The sequence below is a fragment of the Actinia tenebrosa genome, unplaced genomic scaffold, assembly GCF_029948245.1.
Source record: "Actinia tenebrosa isolate PJP-AT-01 unplaced genomic scaffold, QUT_ActTen_1.0 PGA_scaffold6__47_contigs__length_16458017, whole genome shotgun sequence".
NCBI lineage: Eukaryota > Metazoa > Cnidaria > Anthozoa > Actiniaria > Actiniidae > Actinia > Actinia tenebrosa.
The window spans coordinates 2,830,866-2,857,092 of record NW_028292583.1 but is presented as its reverse complement, the minus strand read 5'-3'; the positions used below and the strand labels follow the sequence as shown (position 1 = coordinate 2,857,092).

Genomic DNA, 26,227 nt, shown 5'->3' with positions numbered 1-26,227 from the left:
GACGAAATTGCTCGCACGCATTATTTCTGAAGTAGAAAACGATGCCGTTTCAACAACACATTGCCTGCAATAACTCGCGCAATGTTACACACCGTGTGTCTGTACCTTTAAGCAACACGGGAGATTTGCAGTTCTCGTTAAAAGCGCCACATATCTCGCTCGGTGTGAAGTCGTAGGTTTGATAGAGTTGCTTGTTCAGTTGGTCATTTCTCTCCTATTCCCCAATGGTTGTTTCTCTCCAGAACAAAACAAGTTTTAAAATGAGTTGATTCTTTCAATATTCTTGTCTTACAACGCAAACCGCAAGTATATAGCTAAACGGGCTATCATTTCATATTTCATATTTGTATGTCAGGAAGTGCAATGCTCCTCGAGATATTAAAAAAAGTGCAGTTTTCCCTAATAAAAAAGTCCTGGCTATATAAACAATAAAGTCCCCTATCAGATAATTTTGGATCTTAATAACGGAGCTCAAAGGAAGTGCCTGATAGCACACACTGACAAAACTAAAAATTGAGATTAGAAAAAGATAGTGCGCAGGCAACAGTTGAAATAATTTGGACAAGTATACGTATCCAAGACACATGAAGTAATATTCTCTTGTTTCAATTTAATAAAAATCGGTTAGTATTGAAATAATGTGACAGTCGTTTTCTTATGAAGCATTCTTGTTTCGTTTATTGACGAAATGTTACAAGCTACGGTTTCAGAACTAATTCTCTTCGCGAGTTATATACGAGTTGGTTCGAAATCTAAAAAATGCGAAGCAAAATAAAGCGTTACTTGTGTAGAAAAATATATATAAAGTTTAAGCGATCTGACTTACCCGGTAGCTTGCTCTGAAACTCGACGAACTGAATTTAAATTAGCGTCACTTACTTATATACAAATGCGACTTAATCCGAGGCAAGCTACTCGTGCGTGCGTGCAGAAAGGAATCTATTATTAAATTCATGCTTTTCGCGCATAACGAAACACTCCCCCCCGGCCTAAATAAAGAATCTTATCTTAACCTTAATTCTTGGAAAAACACTTAATTCTAACTAAACAAGATGCATATTCAATAAATAATTCTTATCTAAAGTTCAAACTAGGTCTTTCTAGTGTCCTTCTTTTCTTCATTATTCAGTTTCTTCTACAGGAATCAGAACTACCAATTTTTGGACTGCTCTCTCTACAGTGGTGTAGTTTCTTCCTTGGTAGGTTTTCCGCGGCTCCCCTTGCTTGGGTACTTTGTACTGTACTTGCACTCGTCGAACTTTTCCATCTTGATCTGATTCAGCCTTGGATACCTTTCCAAGCTTCCAGTTTCCTCTCACCAAGTTTGAGTCTTGTATCATCACTATATCTCCAACCTTGACATCTCGTCTGGCGGTATGCCACTTCTGTCTAACGAGCAGACTTGGGAAGAAATTCTGAGTCCATTTTTTCCAAAATGCATTCACGATACTTTGAACAAATTCGAAGCGGTATCTTGGATTGGCTGTCTCTTTAAATGGTCCACTTGGAATTCTTGAGGTCGATCTTCCTAAAAGAAGGTCATTTGAACACAAGTACTTGCCATCATCTGGTTGTGTTGGGAGTCTTCCGATCGGTCTTTCATTTACCAAATTCGCAGCTTCATAACAAACTGTCTGCAACTCTGAAAATGTCATAATGTTGTTTCCAATGGCAACTGTCAATGCTTTCTTGACCGACTTTATTAGAGCTTCTGATATACCGTTATACCATGGTGCATCAGCTGGAGTAAATTTCCATTGCATTCCTTCGGTGGCTCCAAATTCTGCTAGCTTGTCCCAGTCCCAGGATTGAGTCACGCTCTTTAGTTCTTCATTTGCAGCTACGAGCTGTGTTCCATTATCTGAGATAATTTGCTTGGGATAACCTCTCAGGGCAACAAAACGTCTTAGTACCATCAAGAACTTCTGGGCACTATAATCTGGCGAGACATCCACGTGTACCGCTCTTGACCCGAGACAATTGAAGATTACTCCATAAGCTTTTCCAGTGGATCTTTTCTTTACTTCATCGCGGATGCTAAAGGGTCCAAATAGATCGATGCCAATGGAACTCCAGGCTGGTGCAGGCTTTAACCTTTCTACTGGAAGTTTGCTCATCACTTGCTCCTCAGTCTTCTTTTCCAATTTCTTGCAGGTAACGCAGTGAAACTTTATTGACTTGGCCATCTTGTGAGCACTAATAATCCAAAATCGTGCTCTGACTTTGGCAACAGTAGTCGCGACGCCATAATGTCCTTGATTATGTACGTACGTTACATAAAGACGAGAAAAACGATGATCATAGGGTAGGAGAATGACTTCATTTTGATTGTAGCTCATTTGCATCCATTTATCTACTTGTCCGCCAACTGTTATCATACCATGATCCTTGTTGGTTGTAGGACAAAGGCGTTTTGAGCTCTTGTTGTTCATGTTCTGTTTCAGTTGTACTTGTGCGTTTCTTATCCAAAACAGTTCAGCTTTCTCGATCTCTTCAGAAGATAGAGGTTTTGTGGCATTCTTGAAACTAGGTTTGCTTTTTGGACTTGCGTCCTTTTGATACATAGCCAGTACTCTTGCTGTCACTCTCAGCAATCTGATGTAGGATGAGAATCGCTCGATGTTGATTCTTACTTCTAACGTATCTGATTGGATGTTTTGTGCCATCATAACAGGTTGAACTGTCTCTGGGAGAATTATGCTTGTGGGTTTCTGGGTTATTGGCCATTCACTTACTGGTAACTCCAAGAATTCTGGTCCCTTTTGCCAGGCACTGTCAACATCTAGTTCATCAGGTTTCTTGCCACGTGTTAACCAGTCTGCGATGTTCAGTTCTCCGTCAATCCAATACCAATCAGAGGGATTTGTCTTTTCTTGAATTTCACCTATGCGCGTGCCAGCGAACGTATTGAATCCGTATGATTCTTTCTGGACCATAGCTTGCACAATTTGCGAATCCACAAGATGGTAGAATTTCACAAAGTTGTATCTTGATTCTTTCTCTATGAAGACCTTTAGACGCTTGTTTAGAACTGCTCCACACAATTCAATTCTATCAATTGACATCTTCTTTACTGGGGTCAGGCGATTCTTCGACATGATTAGATTACTCTCAAACGTATTTTCTGGCATTTCCCATCTGGCGTAGGCACATGCACCATAAGCTTCTTGAGATCCATCGCTGAAAATGACTAGGGAAGGATCACCAACAGCATTACTTGGCTTGATACATCTGTTGAACGATATTTTCTCCATACCAAAAAGGTGCTTGAAGATTTGCAACCATTCACTTTGGAACATATCTGGAATAGGATCATCCCAATCAAGTTTTGGATCATTCAGCCATAGCCTTCTCATCTGCATCTTTGCTTTCACAGTAAACGGACCAGCAAGTCCCAGGGGATCATAGATCCCGTTAACTTGTGACAAAATCATTCTCTTTGTCAACGGCTCTGGAACTCTTTCAGGAATCTGCTTGACACTCAAATCGGGTTCTGTTCTTAACTTCTTCTTCTTCGGGGAGAAATTTAGACGCACTTTAAAGTAGAACTGGTCTTTGACGGGACTCCATACCACACCAAGAACTTTCTCTGAACTTGAATTTCTTTCGTCTTGTAAAAGCGGTTTATCGTCACCTTGATTAGATTCACGTGAGAACGTCCAATACTTGACTTGAAATCCTCCTTTCCTCAAGAGAGTCTCTATGTCTGTTGTTAGAGATTTAGCCTCTTCCTTGCTTTTGACGCTGTCAATGATGTCATCCATATAGGTATTGCTTGTGATGGTCTTTGCTGCTTGAGGATACTCTGTTGATGACATCTCTGCGGTTTTTCTCAAGGCTACAGTAGCTATTGTACCAGCGGGTTTGTCTCCAAACGATACTCTCTGAATAACGTAGGTGTCGGGTTCTCTATCCTTCTCCATATTTCTCCACAAGAATCGATGAGTGTTCTGATCTTTGATGCCAATCTTGACTGTGTGGTACATTTTCTTGATGTCTCCAGTAATTGCTGTTTCATTTTCTCTAAATCTGACGAGAACTCCAAGCAAATTATTAAGCAGGTCAGGTCCCTTGGCCCAATACTCATTCAAAACATGACCCATGTAGTTAGCGCTACTGTTAAATACTATTCGTACAGGGGTGGACTTGGAATCTGGACGAAGAACCTCGTGATGCGAAATGTAGTGGACTGGTCCTTTGTAATGTCTCATCTCTTCTGCAGTGAGCTTTCTGGCGACATTTCTGTTTATCATATCATCTATTTGCTCTTGATAGACTTTAGCATGTTCTGGATTCTTGACTAATCTTTTCTCTGTAGACATCAACAATCCCATTGCTGCTTTCCTGTTATCTGGTAATTCAGCTGGATTTCTTATCCAAGGGTAATCTGCGGTCCATGTGTTTTCTTCATTGTTGAATTTCAAGTTTTGTTCAATTAACTTCAGTTCTCGTTCTTCTTTTAGCGTATAGTCCTTCGATCCAGGAGGGCACTTTCCACATTTACAGCCGCCACAACGAGGAGTACACTCGATCCCAAGATTCTCGATCTTGTAGAAATCTTCTAAGTCTACTTTGGGCTTTACCTGACTAACATGATGAACTCCTCCAAGTACGTGTTGGCTACGCGTCTCTTTGACTTCCTTGAGAAGTGGGTGTCTACCTCCAAGACATCGTCCAAATCTGTTTTTCAGTAACATCAAATGTTCCACCTTTTGCTCTGGTTCTGGATGAAATGCAGCATACTCGTAACCAATTAGAACATCTACAGATCCTTCAGGCCTTGCTATGTCATCTCTCTTGATATCTTTGAATAAATGTACTGCTCCTTCGACGTCGATGCTATGGATGTCCGATGTGATTCTGTCTATCCCGAATGCATCTATCTCTACCACACATCTTTGCTTGTCTATCAGATGAAGCTTGTACCTTTTAGAGTCGATCGTCTCCGTCTTACCCCCAACTTTGATGATAGTCAATTGCGCGTTCTTGCTTGGCAATCTTTGTTCTTCAGCTTTGGCGTTGGTAATGAAGCATAATGATGCTCCACTGTCCCACATGACATTTACGTCTCCTTTAGGTGTTGGAATTTTTTGAAAAAGTAGGAGGCAAGTTTCTTCTGCTAAGCTGTCACAGGACGTGGCACGTTTACCTTTTGGTGTCTCTTCATCTTGTGTTTTGCTGTGTTGGTTACTTACAGGTTCCTCAGTACTGTTCTGACTTTCTTCAGGATTGTGAAGTGTCTTGTGATGTCGTCTGGTACAACCACTTTCTCCACAGTTCTTTTTTCTCTTGCAGTCTCGGAACAAGTGTCCTGGCTTAAGACATGACCAGCATGCTTTTTTCGTCTTTATTAGATCTTTCTTCTCGCTGTACGGCTTAGATAAGTAAATACGACATTCATCTGTCCAGTGATCCGCGTTGTCATGTAACAAGCACTTCTGGGAAATCTTTCCATCAGAATAACGCTGTTGTCTCTCTCCTGGTTGGCGAGTATCTTGTTCTTTAGCTACTACATGATGGGCTGCTGATTTGTATGAAGTGTTGCTTGTACGTAATTCAGCTGCGTCGTATTCTATCGCTCTCTTCTGGCTTAGTAAAAACTGCAACAAACTAGGGAACTTGTTAACTCTTTCAACTTTACTGTCATCATCCGTCACCATCTTAGCCCATTCTTTTCTCACACTGGCAGGCAGTTTTTTCTCGATTATACTAACAGAACTAGTAGTTGTCATTTCGACTTCAAGGTCAAGTCTCTTAAGGTCTCTGAAGCCATCTTCCACGACATCAATAAATTCGATCAATCGCTTACTCTCTCCATCTCTTATCGGTCTTACCTTGCGTATGGTATCTATGATAGCATCAGCGATTTTCGATGGGTCACCATATTTCTCGTCTAGGCGTTTCCATATTTGGTGGATGTCATCATCCACGCTTTTAACCACGCCCAAAGGTTCTTTGCCAAGACAGGATCTTAGCGTATATGGAGCGGTTTCTGTTGATAAACTTGTCATAACTTGTTTCTGGAAATCTGCTTTAAATCTCGGATATTCTCTTAATTCTCCTTCGAATCTCGGCATCTTTATTTTTTCCAACCATAGATTATTCATCTTTGCTGTCTCCTGAATACTTAGTTCTTCTGTCAACTTTGTTTCAACTTCCTCAGCAGCTTGACTGTACATATTCTGTATAGCGACTATCCACGTGATTTCTAGAGTGGCACTTTCTCTGGGTAGCAGGCTGAGATACTCGTTGTTTGCTTTCTTGCAGTCGGCAAAGGCTTCATCTAATTCTTTCTTGGCTACCTTGAGGGCTGCAAGCGACGAATATTTCACAATATTTATAGCTTGTCCAAAGACTGCTTTGGCACTACTCCTTCTCACATACGCTTGATCTAACATTCGTTGAAATTTCTCTTCTTCTCTAAGAACCGCTTGCTTCTTTTCTTCTTGTTCCTTGGCTTCATTATCGGTAGACGTTTTCTTCTTCTCGTATTGATTCTGGCGTTTCATAGCGTCGCTGAACAAATCTTGCAATTCCAGAATCCATGTGTCACCGGCTTCTACCTCTTCATCAGTCAGGAATGTGGTATAAACATCGTGCTTTAACTCAACGGTCTTCCAGGTTTCAACCAATTCGTCGTAATTTCTCTTGACTATTTCTACTCCACAATCTTCGTCGATAGCCTTCTTTACTTCGTTTAATTTTCTGGTAAACTTGCCTTTAGCTGCTCGTCTTTGGTTCTTAACGTCATCGGCCATGTTCCAGTCGTCTTGGTGAGCTCGGATTTCGAATGTTTCGTTTATTGACGAAATGTTACAAGCTACGGTTTCAGAACTAATTCTCTTCGCGAGTTATATACGAGTTGGTTCGAAATCTAAAAAATGCGAAGCAAAATAAAGCGTTACTTGTGTAGAAAAATATATATAAAGTTTAAGCGATCTGACTTACCCGGTAGCTTGCTCTGAAACTCGACGAACTGAATTTAAATTAGCGTCACTTACTTATATACAAATGCGACTTAATCCGAGGCAAGCTACTCGTGCGTGCGTGCAGAAAGGAATCTATTATTAAATTCATGCTTTTCGCGCATAACGAAACAATTCTTTTCCATCAAATAAACGGCGCTTATCTGCTATCTCGATGTTATTATTGTATTTTTGTTTTTGTCCAGTGTTTAACCACTAGTTTTTGAATGAAAATTCCGGCTTTTAGGCTTATAATAGGCTTTTATAATGATATTATATAACTCATAATTCAAAGGCGGAAAATAAACTTTAGTTCATGGCGCACGGCGTGCAAAGTGAACTACATGATGAATTTGTTTGTCACAGGGGCAAAAATGTTCAAGTATTTTCTTTTAACTCTTGTCAAAACAAAATATTCTCCACCAACAACAAATAACAAAACTATTTCTAGAAGATATTTGGTATATCTTTCCACCGATTATTTTTATTTTCATTTATTTTCAAATACAATTTGCCGAAAACCTGGAACAGAGAAAATATTGAGCTTTGAGCAAAATGTTTGCTGATTGGCTAATTCGTTCTGGCTGAGAAAAGCGAAATCACCGGGTTGCTTGTTCAGTATCTCACTGACTGTCTTTCTGTTTGTTCGTTTTTCTGTTAATTTATCTGCTGTTTGTTTATTGGTTTGATTTCTTCGGCTGTTTATGTGCTTGTCAGTCTTCTTCTTTTTTGTGTGTGTCCTGTTTGTCTGCCTCTTTGTTTTTTACTTTGATGAAGCTCTCCAGGATACTTTTCAAACGAAAAACTGAGAAATCTTTCTTGTTCCCGGAGCCTCAGTGCGCTAATAATTGTTCGCTAGCTGGCAATAGCGCAGCCTCTGGGAACGAAAATGAAAAAAGGAAATACGAAAATGAGTGGTCTTTTCATAGTTTACCGGAAGGGACCGCGGAGTATAATTTTGATTTTTGGGGAAGGGGGAGGGTGGCTAACGACCATCGAAGGCGGAAACCCACAACAAATTTATTGCATTGGCTATTGATATCTGAAATAGAAGTCCCCTGGTTTCCAATCGTATTTCATTAAAACTTGACGTTTATGTATGACCCTTTGTCTTCGCCGAACGCCGAACGCTTGCATTTAGAACGTTTATTATGTAAAGGGAGGAATATTAATTCCCTCTATACCGACTCTTATTAGCCTGATCACTTATTCTCACACCTAGTTATGGAAATAGCCATGGTGCCGTTAGTCCGGCTTAAACCTTACTTCTATACTTTGACTAAGCAGAATTTATCTACAATTCAATATTTCAGTAACTAGTGTGTTCACATGATTATATAACCTAAAAATCCCATCATTAAATTCTTCAAGTACCAATTTCAGAACGCATTCAATTCACTAAATTGACGGTAAGAACTACTAAAAAGAAACATAACAAAATCATAATAAAAGTAAGATAATTTACAAAGATCACTGCATAGAGGGCACACTAACATAACCTATTGGTTTGCGAACAAATTTGACGGTTGGTCTTACCTCTGTTTCAGTTATACCAGGGGCGCAGCCGAAGAAAAGCGATTTAACAATAGAGGTTGGGCTCCCTGTGCTCGAACTCATTGCGTGGGTTGCCCTGTGCACTAAACTGAGAACACGAGACAACGTCACGTAGAACGAGATTTAAAATCAACGTGAATTTCCTTGTATTTTCTATGTAGTTGTGGACTATTTATGGCCGTTTACCACGACGAAGTTGAAATTGAAGATTTCGAATATGATGAAGAACTTGAGACTTATTTTTTTCCGTGTCCATGTGGCGATCAGTTCCAAATTACAAAGGTTTGTGGTAGGCAGCACAGTACTGTATGACCGCTTTTACTTTATCTCAAATTGTATTTTATTTTTATACCTTACCACCTTCTTAGGAGCAGTTAGAAAATGGCGAAGAAGTTGCTGTATGCCCCAGTTGTTCGCTTATAATAAAGGTCATTTACGATATGGTAGGTGCTTGAAGTATCGAGGACCAACTAGTGGTCTTTAGGACAAGATTTTAATCAGTAGAGATTCTAAAAAGCTAAAAAGAATGGATCTTGTGAGTAAAATTGAAGAATTCAAGGACATTTCTATTTCTAAACCCAATAAGCAACATATCTGCTGTATATGAAGTCACATATGTTGTATAGATTATATCCTTAAAGAACTTCGGGGAGGGGGGGGGGGGGGCAATAAGGACTAAGGTGCCTTTTACATGGGGAAAATTTGTCCCAAGTAGAAGGGAAACCCTCTTCCCCAGGCTACCCTGAGCGAGGTAACTTTTTCCTACATGTATTTCTTTGTAAATTCATCTCGATTGTTAACATGAGATATTTTACTTTGCTTCGGCTAGAAGGGTCACCCTACTGGTAGGATTACCCTCTTTGCAAAAGAGAGTGACCCTGGAACCAGGGACAAATTTTCCCTATGTAACCACTTTAACTCACCTAACTGAGACCTTTTTTTGTTTGAGCATGAGTATCTTCATTGTTGGCTTGAGTAGGAGGGTTTCCATGCTACCAGAGAAAAGTTTTCTCTTCGTAAATGGCACCTTACAAATACATCTACACAGTTTCCCTTCCCTCTCCTTCAGCCTTTGGTACCCAGGGTACAGTCTCTTTGGTCTCAGGCCAAAAAAGTAAAGTAACAAGAAATATACATGTAAAGATTAGTTGTGAATCCAGGATTTTAAAATGGGGGATTCAAAAATAGCTGCCACTGAGAAAAAGCTGGCACGATTGGCCTCACAAACATGGGTAACCTGTTTAGTTTACTGAGTGTAGAAAAACATTATTGGCTTTACGAGAGCTTACAAAGGGGAGTTGAGTGGAACCCATGGGACCACCCCTTGAGCTACTGCTGAAGATTGAAATAATATAGATATGGGTATAGAAACTAAGTGCAGTGGCTCAAAATGGTTTTTATTGTTTTCAGGATGATTTCATGGTGACAGAAGAGGTTTCTGCTCCTTCGCCAGGCCTGGAGAAGGCCTGAAGGTAATTGATGTACAGCTGGTTCATAGCCAAGATACCATCATATTACCTGCCATGCAATAGTAATCACTCGAGCACAATATTGTTTTCATGGCATTATGCAAGAAATATTGATACACCATAGTAACTTGAGAAGAAACAAAGCAACAGCCAGCACAATTCATTTTAGAAGAAAAACAGAGAACATCTTTTTTCTTTGATTGTGTTTTGAATGAAGTGGACTAAAAAAATGAAAAAGGAATAAGTAGAGACTCAGTGGGAAGAGATCATTTAATTTGTGAGAGGCTTGATTTGGTTTATTCTTGGTGATGATTGCAACACAAAGATGTCTGCATATGATAATATAAGAGCATGCATGGATATTGGATTTACTTGCAAGAATCTTTCTGCAGTTTTCCAACATTTCTCTTTTTATGTTTGTATTAATTATTGCTTGATGGGTTAATTATTAGATATCTTTTTAACAAATGTTTCACAATGTTATGCCAAGTTAAGGGAAAAAATCAGAGTTTTTGGAGCCCAACTTTAACTTTACAAATTCCAAAATGAAAAAAAACTCAATATATATAGTATTGATGGAATATTGGGACTTTTTTTAGAATTTCCTTTTTTTGTCTATACATACTGTGCTAATTATATTATCAATATTTGTTATCTAAATTGCAGATTTTAATATTTGAAAATATTATAAAATACAATGCAGAATGTAGAAATTAACCGTGATATTACTTTTAAGTATGTTTTTAGGAAAGTATTGTTTAACATTTTTAAAAGAAAATTCTACAAATTGATTAGCAATATTTTGTGAAAGTTTTTTAATAGAGTAGATTTTTATTTGCACGTTTCCAGTATGAGTCAATATTTGTATCCAAAACTACAGCAAAACTGATCATGAGTAATATTAATACATTATCAATTAGCCTCCTATGCAGACGATCTGGCTGTAACCTGTTTTTAATATCTGATTTATCATGTTTTTTTCCTTTACACTTTTTGGTTTGGCATTTCGGAAGAGACCAACAAAATTGAGGCTTTTTGGATCTGTGCACCTCCTTTAGTAACAGTACTGGCTATGCCCCTGGGATAGAAATATGTAAAAACATTCAATACTGCAATTCAGTTGCCTAATGCATTTGTGATATCAAAACAAACATAAGTTTGAAACACCCATGTGGTTGCTGAGGTGCCAGCTATGATGATGCCCTGGGTTCCACAGAGGCCCTCTTGCTCCGCCAGTACTTCTTAGTCGTATTGTTCATAATTGCAATAACAAAACATATGACCGTGAGAAGCACTGGAGTTAGAGAGCCTCTGGAACCCAGGTTAGTTAATGAGAAGTTTGGTGTATAAATGTTGGCTCAGTACAGAGCCGAGCATATTGTGGCTTAATTTTATACCTAGATTATATCAAAGGAAATTAAAACTCAAGTTGTCTTAAGTTAATTTTCTTGAGCTGATCTGAAATAGTGATGTAGAAATGACGTCATTGCAAAACTGAGGTGTCATGAAGCCTATAAAAATTAACCAGTGAAAAATAAAAACATGTCCACCATTTCATTTTAAGACTTAATGATTGTGTCACTGACATCAAGTGCTTATTAGAAAAGTGGTTTTCTTTGTTTGTTGGCCTGGAATTCTAGACCGTTTTCTCAAGGCTGCATGTGCACTCAAATTTAAGGAACTTGACGGGCCACAATACCAAAACGCAAGCTTTTTAAGTATTATCATGCAATGCCATGAAATTTTTTTCGATAAGAAATCATAAAGTTAATTATTACTCTCCTCTTTAAATTTAACACTGGCTTCTCAATTTTACTGAATTTGCGTTTTTCAGTCTAATGTGGCCCATCAAGTTGGATGCGCACACAACCTTGAGAAAATGGTCTATTTCAAGAGGAAAAATGACATGGTTTTGAAAATTTTCTTGATCCTGATTAGCTAACATTTTTCCTCCGAACAGTTGGATAGTTAATAGAGGGGGGTGGGGGAATTGTAGTGCCCCGATAGTCCCCCTCTATTAACTTTGCTGACAATAAACATTTCTTGTATAATCCATGCCAATGCCCAAAACAAGAAACTACCATCTTAGATCTGTTAGATGCTTTGGGGTAATGTTTTCTCACTTACAACCAAAATCTTGGAAAGGACACATGGTCTGAAATAATACAATATTTTGCCCAAGATGAAGAGTTCTATTGCCCTACTGGAAAACTGGCGTTCTTGCATGGACGACATTGAAATTCAGCTTACTCTAGAAACATAATGTGCTTTACTTTATTCAAGAATAATTTACCAAATGCAAAGTCACAATTGGTGTTGCAGTCAACAAAAAGCAAGCATGCTGTACAAATTGTCTTAGGTCAACCTCAAAGCTTTACATTCAACTTTTTACACTTAAAATGTATTTACAATAAACCAGGTAAAGAATTTTATAGCTATCTACTAAACACTTGATCTACAGCAGCAAATATGGAGGTAATGGTTTCACATGTCATACCATGGATTATCCCATAAGGCACTTCTATTTGTTTGTGTTTACAGACATGAAGCTCATGTATATATACAAGGTGGGATATTCCACAGTGTATTATGAGAAAGCATTGTATAAAAAAACTTTATCTCATGCATAGAAAAATTTATTCTAATAAGCAAAAATATTATGTTCATGCAGTTTAGTCACATGGAATTTACAATGTTACAATTAAGACAGCAATAATAAGAAATTGTTGCTTAATATGAACATTTGTCCAAATTAATAAATTTAATGTTATACTTGTTTCCCAACTTGTTTCCAGCCAGGCATATGTTTTTACCATGAAACATTATAAGAGGAAAGAACAAAATCTGTGACATAAAACATTTAAATAGTATTTACATATTCAATCTGGTGTTTCTATACATATAATAGGTACAACTGGTTTAGTTTGATGTTCTAGCACTACAGGTTTACGACGAACGTCCCCCGATTGTCCTTCCTGTTTGTGTACAAAAATACTCTCTGGAAAGTTACAAGAGATATTTCCGTATTCCTGAAGACAAGGACATAGAGCAAGCAAAAACTCACAGAAGTTTTTTCTCATACCAAACCACCCTGAAACAAGAAAGAAATCAATGACTAAACATAGATTTTTCCTTTCTTAGGCTGTGTTCTTAATGTATACCGCAGGGGGGGGGGGGGGGGGGGGGGGGGAGGCAGAGGAAATTTCAAAAATACTCCAAAATTTAAAGATTCTCCCCACTTAATGTCAAAATATTGTGCCCCCCCCCCCCCTCCTTTAGCAGGAAAAAAATTGTTCCCCCCCCCCCCCTATATACCTAAATACAAACACTTCTTTGTCCTGATGCCTACACAAAATCTTATGCAAGCCATTGCAATGACTGGTAACAAGAGCTTGCTATAGACTGTCTTCCTGATTGCGATACATACTGAACTGGAAGAGGAATATCGGTTTCCATTTCCTCCTCACTGACCACTATTTTTTTTTTTTAATTTTTTAAATTTTTTTTGAAAGGAACCAGTGAGCAGCACTTTTTATTTTATATCTCCTACGCGTTTCGTCTAACTCTGTAGACTTCTTGACGAGAGTTTAACAATAAAAGTTTAAAGTCCTGTATTTAAAGACTAACTATCCTTGTTTACCTATAGGAAGTAGGGCATGTAAAGGAAACACTATACAGGACTCTAACAAGGGAGGAACATAGTTTACGGATGTTGAATAGTTTTTGAATAATTTCGGGGGCGAAGTTATACCTATGAAGTAATTCCTTTACATGATAATGATTATGACAATATTGATAAAATTGAGGGAGATGATGATGATCAAGATTACAAGTGTTATTTAAATAGTGGAGTACAATTATCCTGTTCATTAAATTTCTTGTTGAGTTTTATATGTTAGTTAATAGTCATTTGTTATTGACAGAAAAATTAGCATCCCCCCTACCATTGCAAAAATAATTTAACATCCCCCGTTGAACACCTGAAAAATTTTATGGCCCCCCCAAATTTCCTCTGCCCCCCCCTGCTGCAGCCTTAAAATTGGCAACAGTTTTAAATTTTGAAAGCGCATTGATACCAACAGCTTGCAAAAAAAAAAAAAAATTCCATAAAAATCAATAATAATTAAATAAATATATTGAAATAAAAGGAAAAAGGAGTGGCTCCCCAATGGTGCTCTTCTTCTCACAGAAAGCCCAAGCTACAGTAGGTTTCTGTGGTGTCATGTTATGAGAAAATAGAAGGTGATACTTAAAAACCTCAATAAAAGATTTCTAAGATTTCTTTACTTTATTTCACAATTTAACAATTTTATTTAGTTTTTTAAGTATCGCCATACATTTTCTTATAACGACACCACAGAAACCTAGCTTAAGCTACCTGTGTTCTTCGAATGAATACAATACTCCCTTTTCAAATTCACCTTTGCTCAGCCTTAGCCTCGATTGTGTACAAATGTGTTCTTTTCTTTTATTAAGGTCCACTGTATAGAAGTAAGGAATGTACATATACTACGGAACAACACGAGTTGATTAAAATACCACAGGTTTTGGTTGAATGGCTGAATATTTCAATGCACATTTGAGGCTAAGACTGAGCAAAGAGAACTAAAAACTGGAGTATTGGGTGAAATAAAAAACAAGTGCTATGGAAATGCCACTGATAAATTCCATTGGATTTGTTTTGATTTTGATTGAGCATTAATCAATATTCATATACACTTACAGTGATTGCCACCTTTATGATAAAATGACGATGTAAGTAGACTTAACAGTGATATCTGTAACGGGGCTATAACTCCAACAAACATATCTTTCTTTTCACTTTCTAGCCAGTTGCTCAGGATAATCTAACGACAAAAACAAATATACTGGTAATGCATGAGTTTCTTTTCATAAATCAGTAAGATTACCATGTCAGCTGCACATATAGTACATGACTAGTCATATCTACAGCACATTTTACCTGAAATGTTAATAATGGTATAACTAGAAGGACAGAAGCAACAGCAACCATAATGTGACCATGTTTCTGTTCAGGCAAGAGCACTGCTGATCGCACAAATATGATAGCCCAAATAATATAATAAAGTACTAGTAAACACATCAAAGATAAAACTATCCACATGGGGGCAAAGACAACCTGGAAACACAATAAAACAATATATATATCATTAATAAAGATGTCATTCTAATGTAATTTTTCTGCAAAATAAATAGAGGATATTACATAGGCGCGCGGAGATACGAAATTTATCTTCGAGTGTTGAAAAGATCTCTCACAAGTGAGCGCAGCGAACGAGTGAGAGATTTTCAACACGAGAAGATAAATTTCGTATCTCCAAGCGCCCATGTAATATTCTGTTTATTATATAATTATCAATGGAGTATGTTTTGGCTTTTTCAGGCAATTATTTCCGTGTATTTTTGAATAGTCATCGCAATGGTGTTACCTTCACACGTGAAAATAACATGTTATTTTCACGTGTGAAGATATCAATTTTTCGAAATAGAGAAAAATAGATATTTCATTGGTAATTATATAATAAGAAGCAATATTCTGTCTTCGTAGTGCAGTTCAGTCTATAGTGTATTTATTATAAAAGAAGTTTCCTTCTTTTTCTTATTCTTTACTTTGTAATCATAAACATTTTGTAGCCTGCTGAGCCAAACACTTTTGGACTAGTCACTTGAGGAGGATAGAGACATGGAGATGGTGATGAAAGATAGGAAAAACTTGTACTTAAACCCAAAAGTTTTTGGACATCACTAAATCAAAGCCTCTATTCTTCACAATTACATTTAAGAAGTTTGTTCTATTTTCAGTAACAAAATGGTCAAAGTAAAAGTTTTTAAAAACTTATTTATTTATTTTAATTACCAAAAAGAAGCATTCTCTTTGATTGTTAGATCACTTCTTTTAAAAGATTTGTTCATCTTGATCGTAGAATGAACTTGAAATTTTGGTCACAAATTTGTGACATAATTTTTTAACCAAACCTCTTAAGGGCAGAAAAAGTAAAATAACCTAATTGTGAAAAATGCTGCTTAGCCCAGCATGATTGAACGGTATTAGTATATAATGCATGATTGGTCATAAAATACAAGAAACCAATATAATATATATAATATGTCTATAATATAACAGTCAACGTCATTAACATTTAGACATTTAGACATTTAGAATAAAAGAAATATCACGTGTGTCATTATGTATTCTTTGCCTCGTGTGCGTCAGCCTGAACTTTAAAAGTAAAATTCAACTCGTGAATCAAAAATCCAGAATGCCCCGGCCATTTAGTGAGGAGTTAGGATGGAGAATGTTTGTTTTATGCCAGAACATTCAAGGAAACACTTGATATTTTTGCTAGTCTAAATGTGTAAATGTGTATACATGTAAATGTCTTTTTTCGGTGGTGAACATTAATGACATTGACTGTATAATATGTCAAATAAAAAAACATCAAAACATATCCTTATTTTGTATTACAGTGCGACTACTCCAACAAAAGCCACCTCGACAAATTTTCTACAAATTAGCCAATCAAAAGTAGGAATCTGAACAATAGAATTGCTACAAATGGGACAAATATCCATGGGTTTACATGGCTTAGAAGACTGTCAGCACCTTTGTTGTCGAATATAAATGTGCTGTCGCATAGCAACACAGTGATAAGATCTAACAGTGTCAGCCTGATGATATCTTTGTCTGGAAGAAACAAACTGTAATCATAAAGACTGTGTTTTATACGGTCTCTAATTTGCTTTCCTGTCGTATTTGAAGTCATACTATTTTTACTATTTTTCTATATCTTTGGTGACACAAATCACTAATTTGCGAAGAAAATATATTACAAGCTCTTCTTCATCATTTAGTTTTACCAACCGGAACAACGGAAGAATATTTAAATTCAAAATTTGCAGCTAATCTATCATCTAAATACTCAAACACTATTGGATAATTTGTGGAAAATTTGTCGATGTGGTTTTGGTTGGAGTAGTCACACTGTAATAGTCACCCTCTCCATTGTGTCATTTACTTACTGCCCATTGCCATCTAATAACATTGTCTAGCTTTAATGCCAGGAAAATAAACTGCAGAATATTCACAGAAAACACTGTCTCTAGCTGCAACGAGACAAAAAGAAATGATGTCTTATATGAACTAGTTTACAGAACAAAACAAAACAAAAAAAAAAGCTTAGAAGGGCTTACTCTATACTCTATAGCTAGTTTGCAAAGGAAAAAGGGGGAAAAAACATTTTAGATATTCTTTCAAGTGCAGCGACTTTTTGCTCCCTTTGATACTTTTAAAAGATGCCATTTCAAATACCAAAGGGGCCTGAGCAATGAGTTCATGCAACAGTGACTTGAAAATAATTTTAAAATAATAAATAATAATAATGATGAAAAAAAAAGAAAACACTCCTTCCTGTCCAATCTTTCCATTTTATTACAAGGGAGAAATGCTTTAATGAGAAAAAAGTGGTCAGGTTTAAATCAGATCAACCATACTGATAGCTATGGCTCTGTTAAGCAGCCAATATGTATTAATTAATATTCTCGACTTTCACATCCTCATAATGCCTTGCATTTTTGGGGGTAACAAATCAAAAAACTGTCCCAAATTGAAAGGTTTCTTAATTGAATTTATACTATACCTGCTTTTATCTGTACAATACTGATTATCAGTTTATTCCAAGTTATTTTTGCGTGTACAGATAATGAAGAGTTTTGGTCTTACAGAAAATGTATTGACTTATGAAAAAATGTTTAAATTTACCTTAAACATCTTCAAGCTTCTATCTTTTTCTGTTTTTTACTTCTTCATTATATTATTTTTTTTATCTTTGGATACCAAACAAGGTATTTTCAACTTTGTCTGATCAGCCTTCAGCAAAATAAGTGGGTTTTTACCTCTGGTTACCCCCAAAAGACGCAAAGGATTATGGGGATGTGAAAGTCAAGAATTACAAAAATTAAACAAACCTCCACAGATCTGTCATGACGAAAACCCCAGACACAAGCAATTATGGAAATTGATGACAGGACATATAATGGCATAAACATTATCCTCCATTCAAACATCTTGTGTCTTAGGTTTATACACACAAGGATTTCAAAGATAAATAGCAGGAGATGAAGGAAAAGACTGATTATCATGGCCTTGAACTCAACATAGCTTTCTCCTTCACCCCTGAAAGACAAAGTCAAAGACAAAGTCAAAGATCATCAAAGACAATGTTCATATATGTCATTATATAAGATCAATTGGATTAATTACTGTCTGAAGTAATAATTATTTTTCAGTGATGCCCACTGTATGTTTTGGGTCCATGTTGTCGTTAAAACATACATAAGTTTATCACATCAACCCAAGTTTAATTTCATGGGATTGTCCTTTTCAAGTTCACATATAAAATATACAATAAACTTATAGTAGCTACATGTATAAACTCTTTACAATCAATCGTCATGGTATATATTATAAAAGCATACCTATACTCTGGTCGCTTTATCCATATGTATAAACCAGTAACAGCACCAGAAAATACAGCGAATTTCCATATCCATACTGGCGTGAAAATAGCCCAGTAGCTCCATTGGATTGCTCCATCCAGACGAAGAGCAAGAAGAATGGAAAAGATAAACAGCATAAAGAACAGAAGGAACCTACTGTAGACACACAGACAACATAACCAACTGTTAATTTTGTTATTTTCGCAACTATTTATTAAAGTGTATTTTCATGAAGTTACCTTGGATTAAAGTCTTGAAAAAGACGTCGTAGGTTCATTGTAGAAAGCATAGATACGAGGACTTTTACGTTATGAAAACGAAGACATTTTGAGACCTATTGTCTGTATAATATGATCTACCTATAGTTCAAAACCAGGCCTCTATACCCACTCGATCAAAGCAATCTACAGGAACCCCACAGCCCCGTAATTATCCTTTATATGCTTCTTGCCTTTTCATTATTTTTTTTAGGGGAAAGGGGAATATTTTAAAATTTTGCATCCATTTGTATGAAAATAACATTTACATTTAGATTTACCAAATTACAAGCACACCCTCTCTTCGAGGCTTAAGTGCTCGGGTAACTTAATATCATCAGAAGCTTAATTGATTACCTCCATAAATGTACCAAGTGACATGTGGTAAAGGTTTTGTTACATTCTATTTTACCAAGCTTAAAATCTACTATATTCATATGTAATTGTTACCACAGAGGACATTTCTTTGTAAAAGCATGCAGATAAAGTTTGGGAAAATTCCAGTGTTGTAGCTCCTTTGCAAGCATCCTTAGGGGCAGACCTAAAACTACCCACACCCCCAAGAAGGCCATTCCTTGAGAGGGGGTTTTAGGCTAATATTGTTGACTTTTTTATTAGGCTTGGTATGCAACAAGCTCCAGGGAGCATTTATTTTTAAGTAGGGGAACTGGAAGCTGTTAATTTTCTTATTGTTTCAATCAAAATCTGTAATATAAACAAATTATAACATGTTAAGAGCCTGATAATTTTTTTGTATGTCACACCTGGAATGGTATGGAATACAGGAGCACGCATAGCTCAGGGCCCAGTCGTACAAAGCCTGGATAGCGCTGTCAGGCGAATAAATCCTTATCCAGTGGATATGTTGATGCTGTTTTCCAATAATTAAATTTATCCACTGACTGGATAAGATTTATCCGCCGGATAGCGCTATACAGGCTTCATACAACCGGGCCTAGTTGGTAAGTGTGCGACCTTCAGAGCTTGAGGTCCACAGTTTAATCCTTAGGAACTCCACATCTGTTTTGACTTCTCTCTAATCCATGTAGTTTCAGCTTTAAATACTCTTAAAACAGAGCACTGATGGGGAGGGGGTAAAGTGCGCACCAGTTGAATTTCAACTGAAGGAACTACCCACGTTAAACATAGGTACTTTACTTTACTTTTTAACCTTTAAATAGGTTTTCCATAAAATAATGTACTTATCCGAAAATTCAAGGACTGGAATCTACTTGTTAAAACCTGGCTCACACTTAAAGTGATTTTACTTCATCTGTGAAATAGTAACATAATATGTTATTAGTAGACACCAATACCATTGTTTTCTTTTGTTTTACATTGACTATTAGTCACTAAATAATACAACTGTGTGTCACAAGTGAAGTAAAATCATTCTAGCATCAGAATCAGAATCAACATAAGCAGACACAGTCTTTCACTTATGACAAAGGAGTGAAAAAAGGCAAGCACTGTTACCAATGAGTAGTACACTGCTGAGTCTTCATATGTTGCTTCTGATTCTGATTCTGATTCCAACACTAATGTGAAGCAGGTTTAAGAAACAAAAATCTCTTAGTATGTCCATTGAATTACATGCTTTCCCTCCAAATATCATAAAAGATCACCTAAAGTGACAGACAAAGTTTAACAAATCCACATGTCGCCCTTTATGCAGTCTTTATTGCACACTGATTATTAGTCTCAAGTCTGGTTATATACATTTTCTCCCTCTTACATAATATTATTAATGAAACTACTAATCTTGCATTTTTCTCTTATAGTAAAGCACAGACTATCATATTCTTGAAGAGTGGAATAATGAAGGTAGAACAATGTCCAATGCATTTGACTATAGAAAGTTAAGATCAGTCACTTTGTAGTGCACGACATGAAACTTGACTGCAAGCAGTTTACATTTGTATTCTCATTACAAATTCAATACTCATGGTTTTAATCATTTCTTCATGATTTAAATTCAGAATTTTAAATAATTATTTGGCCAACAAATGTACTCAGGTGGTAAATAGTGGAGTGTTTTATGTCAACTGCAATTTTAAGCTCAGCTATAAATGGATGCAATGTTCAAAGCCATATTAAAAAAGATTCCATGAGGATGTGAAGTTACTAAACACAGCACTATTCAGTGCAAGATCACTACTAAGGTATTGAAGATGCTTGTGTATATCACTATTGCAATCATGGCACAGAACATGTCCAAGGTGAATTTTTCCACACTTTTAGTTGAGGCTTTTTAAGAACTCTTTCACATGGTTTTCAGATTTTTTAATAGGTTTTGTACATTGCTTTTAGCTGAGGTAGGTAAGTCATCAGATATAATTTAGCTTGAATTCTTAACATCTCAGAATAGAACTTTTTAGCTTCATTGTTTGTTGTGCACATTTCAGACCATGTGATGTCAGTCTTGAGAATTGATGATTCTCAAAGAATGTCATGTGATAGGAAATGGGCAATTTGCATACAAAGCTAAAAAGGTCTATTGGAAAGGTTTGTATTTTTGTATGGCCTTACAGCTGAGGTCAGTATTATTATTATAAAAAGGTTTTAAACAACTTATTAAAGTTTAAAATGTTCCATACATGACTATCTTGCCTGGCATATATATAGAACCTTGCACTAACGGTCTTAACCATGAAAATGCTGAACTAAAAGGATGGAATGTAAAACTGCTACAGACATAACATAATTTTTTGCAATGGAGCCAGCATTTTCTTACTAAACTGCTATAGCAAACAAAACCATTTGCAGCCAATTCAAAACATATTGTAAAGCCTGGTATCCTTGTAATCATTTGTCACAAGATACTTTTACTGACAGAGGCTGTTTTGGTTTTCAAAATAGAATTAAACAGCAATATAAATGAAAGCATTGTTGAAATTGTATCGGAAACAAAATGCACAAAGATTAGAAACTTAAGATGTTATTTCTTCTTCAAATTAAATAGGTAATCAACATGGAATGCAAAGTATCTTAACGAACAAAAAATAAGAAATATTACTAAGGTTACCAGGCTTTATTTGCTGCATTTTGTAAATTAATGGAAAATAAAAACAGATCTTGCAAGTATGAACCCTTTATGAATTGCACTGCACAACTGCTACACTGCAAGCCAAAATACTACTTTGACAAGTCTTTAAAAACTATCAAATGGAGGACTTGCAAAACCTCCTAATTGCATATTTGTTATGATTTAATGTCGCTTGATTTATATTAGCATTTAGAAATAACGGTCACAACTTCAATGTCCTTCAATCATTTTTATCCAAAAGAGATGTGTGAAACTCCACCAGGAGGAGCCTTTACTTGGACCGAGGTATGTATTTTTTCTGGCGCAGCCTCAGTAGCAGCTATAATGTTACCAGATGACTTTTCTTGGTGTGCCTTTTTGGGTACTGGGATTGGTTCTAATGGTGCAGTAAATACAGATGATTTTTGCCTTGCTTCCTGGCATGATTTTACATTGCCCTTGCTTTGAATGCCCATCTCACTAGCTTCAAAGACATTTGATGAATTGCGTTGAACTTGACATGGGTTTAAAGGTTTTCCAGATGGGTCTGAAGCCTGTGCTGCTGCAAAACTGACTGAATCTTTTCCACCAGGAGGAGCCAACACCCTACTGATGTAAAATGCACATACATATTTATGTTAATACCATTAAGGACGTTCATGGGCAAAAGATCCCATCGTCAGATTTTTTTTTACATTTTGCACAATGAAGGAACATCATACTAGAAGTAAAATAAGCAAATAAAAAATGGGGTCCCCAACTTTGTTTAGCTGTCAGAATATGTGGAAGGTCACCCTTTTTAAGAAATGCCCGAGCAACATTAACATGTAAAGCTCTCAAAAATTAGAAATATTTTAATGACAAAATAAATTGATCCTCCCCATTTTTCACAGAAGATTAGAAAATAGCCAAAAAAACTAGTTAGCATTTGAAATTTGAGTTAAAAAGTAGAAATATAACATGTTATTGTGCTACGAGTATGGACTTGGAGCCTTTGCATTACACAAACTTCTATTCTAATTATATACAAAATGTGTAATTTGGATTTTATCCCAACGTCAGACTTTTTCATTTTTCCTCTAAAGTTAGGTATCATAAAGTACTTTCAAAAAGCAAACTAAAAAGGGGATGGCCTACTTTGTTTTAGACCTATGCGAGATTAAAGACGTTTTTATTAGTTTTTGCTTATCCAAACTTTGGAATGACGTCATCATGATTAGCTCATGCTCACTAGATTCATGCACAGAAAGGATGCGCGCAAACAATGCCCATGAACGTCCTTAAGTGTAATATTAGCACTTGTAAATTCTTTTCACTTAAAAGGAGCCCTGGTCCCGTGAACTTTGGTTCTAACTATTTTATATGTGCATTTCTCAAATTAATTTCAATAAAGGCCTGTGGTGCAACTACATCAATACCACCGAACTAACTGCTCAAATCGAGAATGGTGGTTAAAATGCTTGAACATTGGTCTTTTTCCTGAGGTTTAGACTTAATTTTGAGCCAAAGCTTGGGATTTTTCATTTGTCAATGCTGGGGCCTAAATGCTGGGGGTCTAAATTAACAGAATAAAGGAAGGCTTGCTGTCATGGCCACTTAAAATGACTGCTTCTTTAGTAGCTACACAGCTATTGATCAAAATAGTAACCACCCTAATAATCTACACTTCACTACACTATAAGGACTTTGAATGTGGTAATGTATGAAAGACCCTTAGTGACATTCCAATAAACCATATTAGATACCAAAATGTTATGCATTCAAAAGGGAAGTTAACCGTCTACTCTAATTTTGCAAAATTTTGATTGAAGCTGAATTCTACAGCCAAACATTTACTAAGTTATATAGAGATGACAAGTACAATAAAAAAACATCAAAAGTCTTTAATCGGAAAGAATGTTTTCTTTAATCTTTAAATCCATAACAAAACAAAAATACTATCAAATGCATTAGTATGACTTTTAAAGTCGAATGAATTTTGCAAATGGAATTACTAAAATATTGTTCAAAATAAGTATGTGACAGGGTAATAAAGTAATGAGAAAATAACAAGTTGGTAAATGTTGTCATTATTTTTGGTAAGCCTTTGCTTTCTTTGAAAGGGTTTGTCAAGTTACAATTTATTATTTTGCTGTAATTAGGTCTTAATTAGTTACAGGATATTCAATTTTAAAATAGCAATAAAATGCTAATTCAACAATATATTGATAACAAAAGAACATAGATGGTTATTAAAGATTCCACTCAAAGATAAATATAAATATAAATGGTTGTGCAATTATAATGTTGTGTTCCTCAACAGGTATTGTTTCAATGCCACCTGTATTTCTAGTTTTAATAAGAGTCTTCATTAAAACAATATACAAATATTACTGCTCCTTTTTGCCAATTTATATTAAAAAAAGCTCAACACAAGTTACTTCTTAGGTTTGATGTGTTTAAATGCTTGCCTAAAAGACCTAAAGTGGGTTCTAAATTCCAGAAGCAGAAAACTGCCCTAAACAGTATAACATTCTTTTAAAACAAAAAATATTTACAATGTATCAAAACACTGAGGGTTAGATAACAGAGATAATACCACAACTTTAAGGTAAATCGAAAAGCATGTAAACATTATTTACACAAACTAAAGTTAAGTCAAAGTATGCAAAAGGAAAAGATTAGCTGTCAAATTATACATGTCAGTTGCCTGACCATGACAACACGAGGAAAAAACAAAAGTTACTGTAATATATTTTTGCCCCTACAGCTATTTTTAGCAAGCAAACACGTTCTGTAACATCAATTGACTGAAATTCAATTAAATTGCCTAATGAAATTCGAAAGAAACAAAGGAGTGAAATTCAATTACTAAACGAATAGTCAAAGATTTTACGGCAGACCCAACAAGTACAAACTCATTTGGTTGACTTGACCTCGTCTCTCTGTGAAGTCTAAATATCAAGGATTCTTTATTGGCCCTCACAATTCTTTGAACTATCTTAAAATCACAAGAATGTAATGAAAATAAAGCACACAAAGCCTCGTTAAGCGATTCATAAAGCAAATCCTTTTAGTCATGACTCAACTTCAAAGCCTTTTTTGCAAATCTAATGAACAGATAATGTTAGAGAACATGGTAAACTAATCTTCTAGCGTCTCATATTTTACAAGGCACGAAAGAAACAATGACGAAATATAATGCTTTTTCGTAGTAAAAGAAAATTATAAATTCAAGATTAAGAGCGGAGGTGTTTTACATAAATGTAATGCTTAATTGTAGTTGTTGACGAAAAGGGTAAATCTTGAATAAGAAACGGAGATTTGCACAAATGAATTACTGTCATATCCATCCAATGTGGTCAGTGAGGAGCCTCAAGTATTTTATCGTTATGCATAGCTTAAATCCAAAATCCAAAGAAACGTTTCCTTCAAAAGGACAAACAGGTGAAGAGTCTTTCACAGCGATAAACACGTTCAAACCCCAAAGGAGAAAGAAGTGATTTATAATTTATAGCTCGCCAAAGCCGTGTGAAATGATGATATGCACAAAACCCAAGGCAAGAAGTGAACGTACCACTCGTTACTTTGCACTCTTATCTTTGCAACTTCAGTAAAGTAAATTCAGAGTCACGGTAGATTCAAAAGATCAGACAGGACAAACTATGCAGGTGTTTGGCTCTACGACAGCGTAGTTCATTGTCCGTAGTCAGCATGCTTTTATATTCTTGCATGGCTGGTTTAAGAACGTACCATTACATTAGGTTCGAGACGAGCGAAACGAAATAAAATACCACGGCTCAGTGAGCGACTTCAGTATAGATAAAACTAACCTTAAATAGTTAAGAGTAATGTAAGTCAAAGTGCTTGAGAATTATCGTGAAAAACGCTTACCAAGAATAACTATCAGAAGCCTTTCATCATCAATGTTTTTTGGACACACTGAATGTTCAGAGTACTATTTTTAAAAGGTATGAAAAGTAAATAAAACAGTCGTTGGTACTTCCGTAATATGAATGATATGTCTTAGATATTTTTTATTGCGTATATAAGAAGCGTATATACTTTAAAATAACGAGCGAGGATGTCAAAAAGCCTTTGTGATATCTGAAATATTCAAATTTCGTGGCATAAATGAGCTTCAAAATCTGAATTTTTGGCCAGTCAAAAAATACAAAAAATATTTTCCCTTAGTTTATCTTTACCTTTGTCTATGGGAGTCGTCAAATCCAACTACAAATTCCGAAGACATGGCAGATAAAATAGACCTTCAGGAAGAATTATTCCCGCCTTTCAATATTCGAAAACCGTTTGATATCCTTCGCTTTGCGTTGGATCATGGAAAATATAACTACTGTTCATTATTCATGACAGCAACAAACTGCAGTCCCCGGATGAAAAAGAATGCGCGCGCACAAATAACAAAAAACAAAACTCTTATTGGTGGAAACTAAATAAAAG

The 26,227-nt window shown here is 36.0% G+C and overlaps 4 protein-coding genes across 5 annotated transcripts; 1 reads left to right on the top strand and 3 right to left on the bottom strand.

The window, feature by feature from the left end:
* Window positions 1–673: 673 nt before the first annotated feature.
* Window positions 674–6,758, bottom strand: LOC116308037 (uncharacterized). Its single transcript, XM_089038895.1, has one exon. It carries the CDS (start codon window positions 6,756–6,758, stop codon window positions 1,122–1,124), a length of 5,637 nt encoding a protein of 1,878 aa, XP_088895021.1. The 3' UTR covers window positions 674–1,121.
* Window positions 6,759–8,611: 1,853 nt separating this feature from the next.
* LOC116295613 (diphthamide biosynthesis protein 3) lies at window positions 8,612–11,545 on the top strand. Its single transcript, XM_031703494.2, has 3 exons — window positions 8,612–8,801; window positions 8,888–8,962; window positions 9,930–11,545. The coding sequence occupies exons 1-3, from the start codon at window positions 8,694–8,696 to the stop codon at window positions 9,987–9,989; spliced, it is 243 nt and encodes an 80-aa protein (XP_031559354.1). The 5' UTR covers window positions 8,612–8,693; the 3' UTR covers window positions 9,990–11,545.
* Window positions 11,546–12,240: 695 nt separating this feature from the next.
* Window positions 12,241–18,852, bottom strand: LOC116295600 (transmembrane protein 185-like). 2 transcript variants are annotated; one of them, XM_031703475.1, is made up of 7 exons: window positions 18,745–18,852; window positions 18,485–18,661; window positions 17,975–18,182; window positions 17,030–17,113; window positions 14,952–15,128; window positions 14,712–14,835; window positions 12,241–13,079 (listed from the first exon to the last, which is right to left on the bottom strand). In XM_031703475.1, exons 1-7 carry the CDS (start codon window positions 18,792–18,794, stop codon window positions 12,868–12,870), a joined length of 1,032 nt encoding a protein of 343 aa, XP_031559335.1. In that variant the 5' UTR covers window positions 18,795–18,852; the 3' UTR covers window positions 12,241–12,867. The 2 variants fall into 2 exon arrangements, with proteins under 2 accessions (XP_031559335.1, XP_031559342.1); XM_031703482.1 differs by having other exon boundaries at window positions 18,485–18,658.
* Window positions 18,853–20,424: 1,572 nt separating this feature from the next.
* Window positions 20,425–26,138, bottom strand: LOC116295621 (uncharacterized). Its single transcript, XM_031703506.2, has 2 exons — window positions 25,972–26,138; window positions 20,425–22,396 (listed from the first exon to the last, which is right to left on the bottom strand). The coding sequence occupies exons 1-2, from the start codon at window positions 26,016–26,018 to the stop codon at window positions 22,039–22,041; spliced, it is 405 nt and encodes a 134-aa protein (XP_031559366.1). The 5' UTR covers window positions 26,019–26,138; the 3' UTR covers window positions 20,425–22,038.
* Window positions 26,139–26,227: the final 89 nt, after the last annotated feature.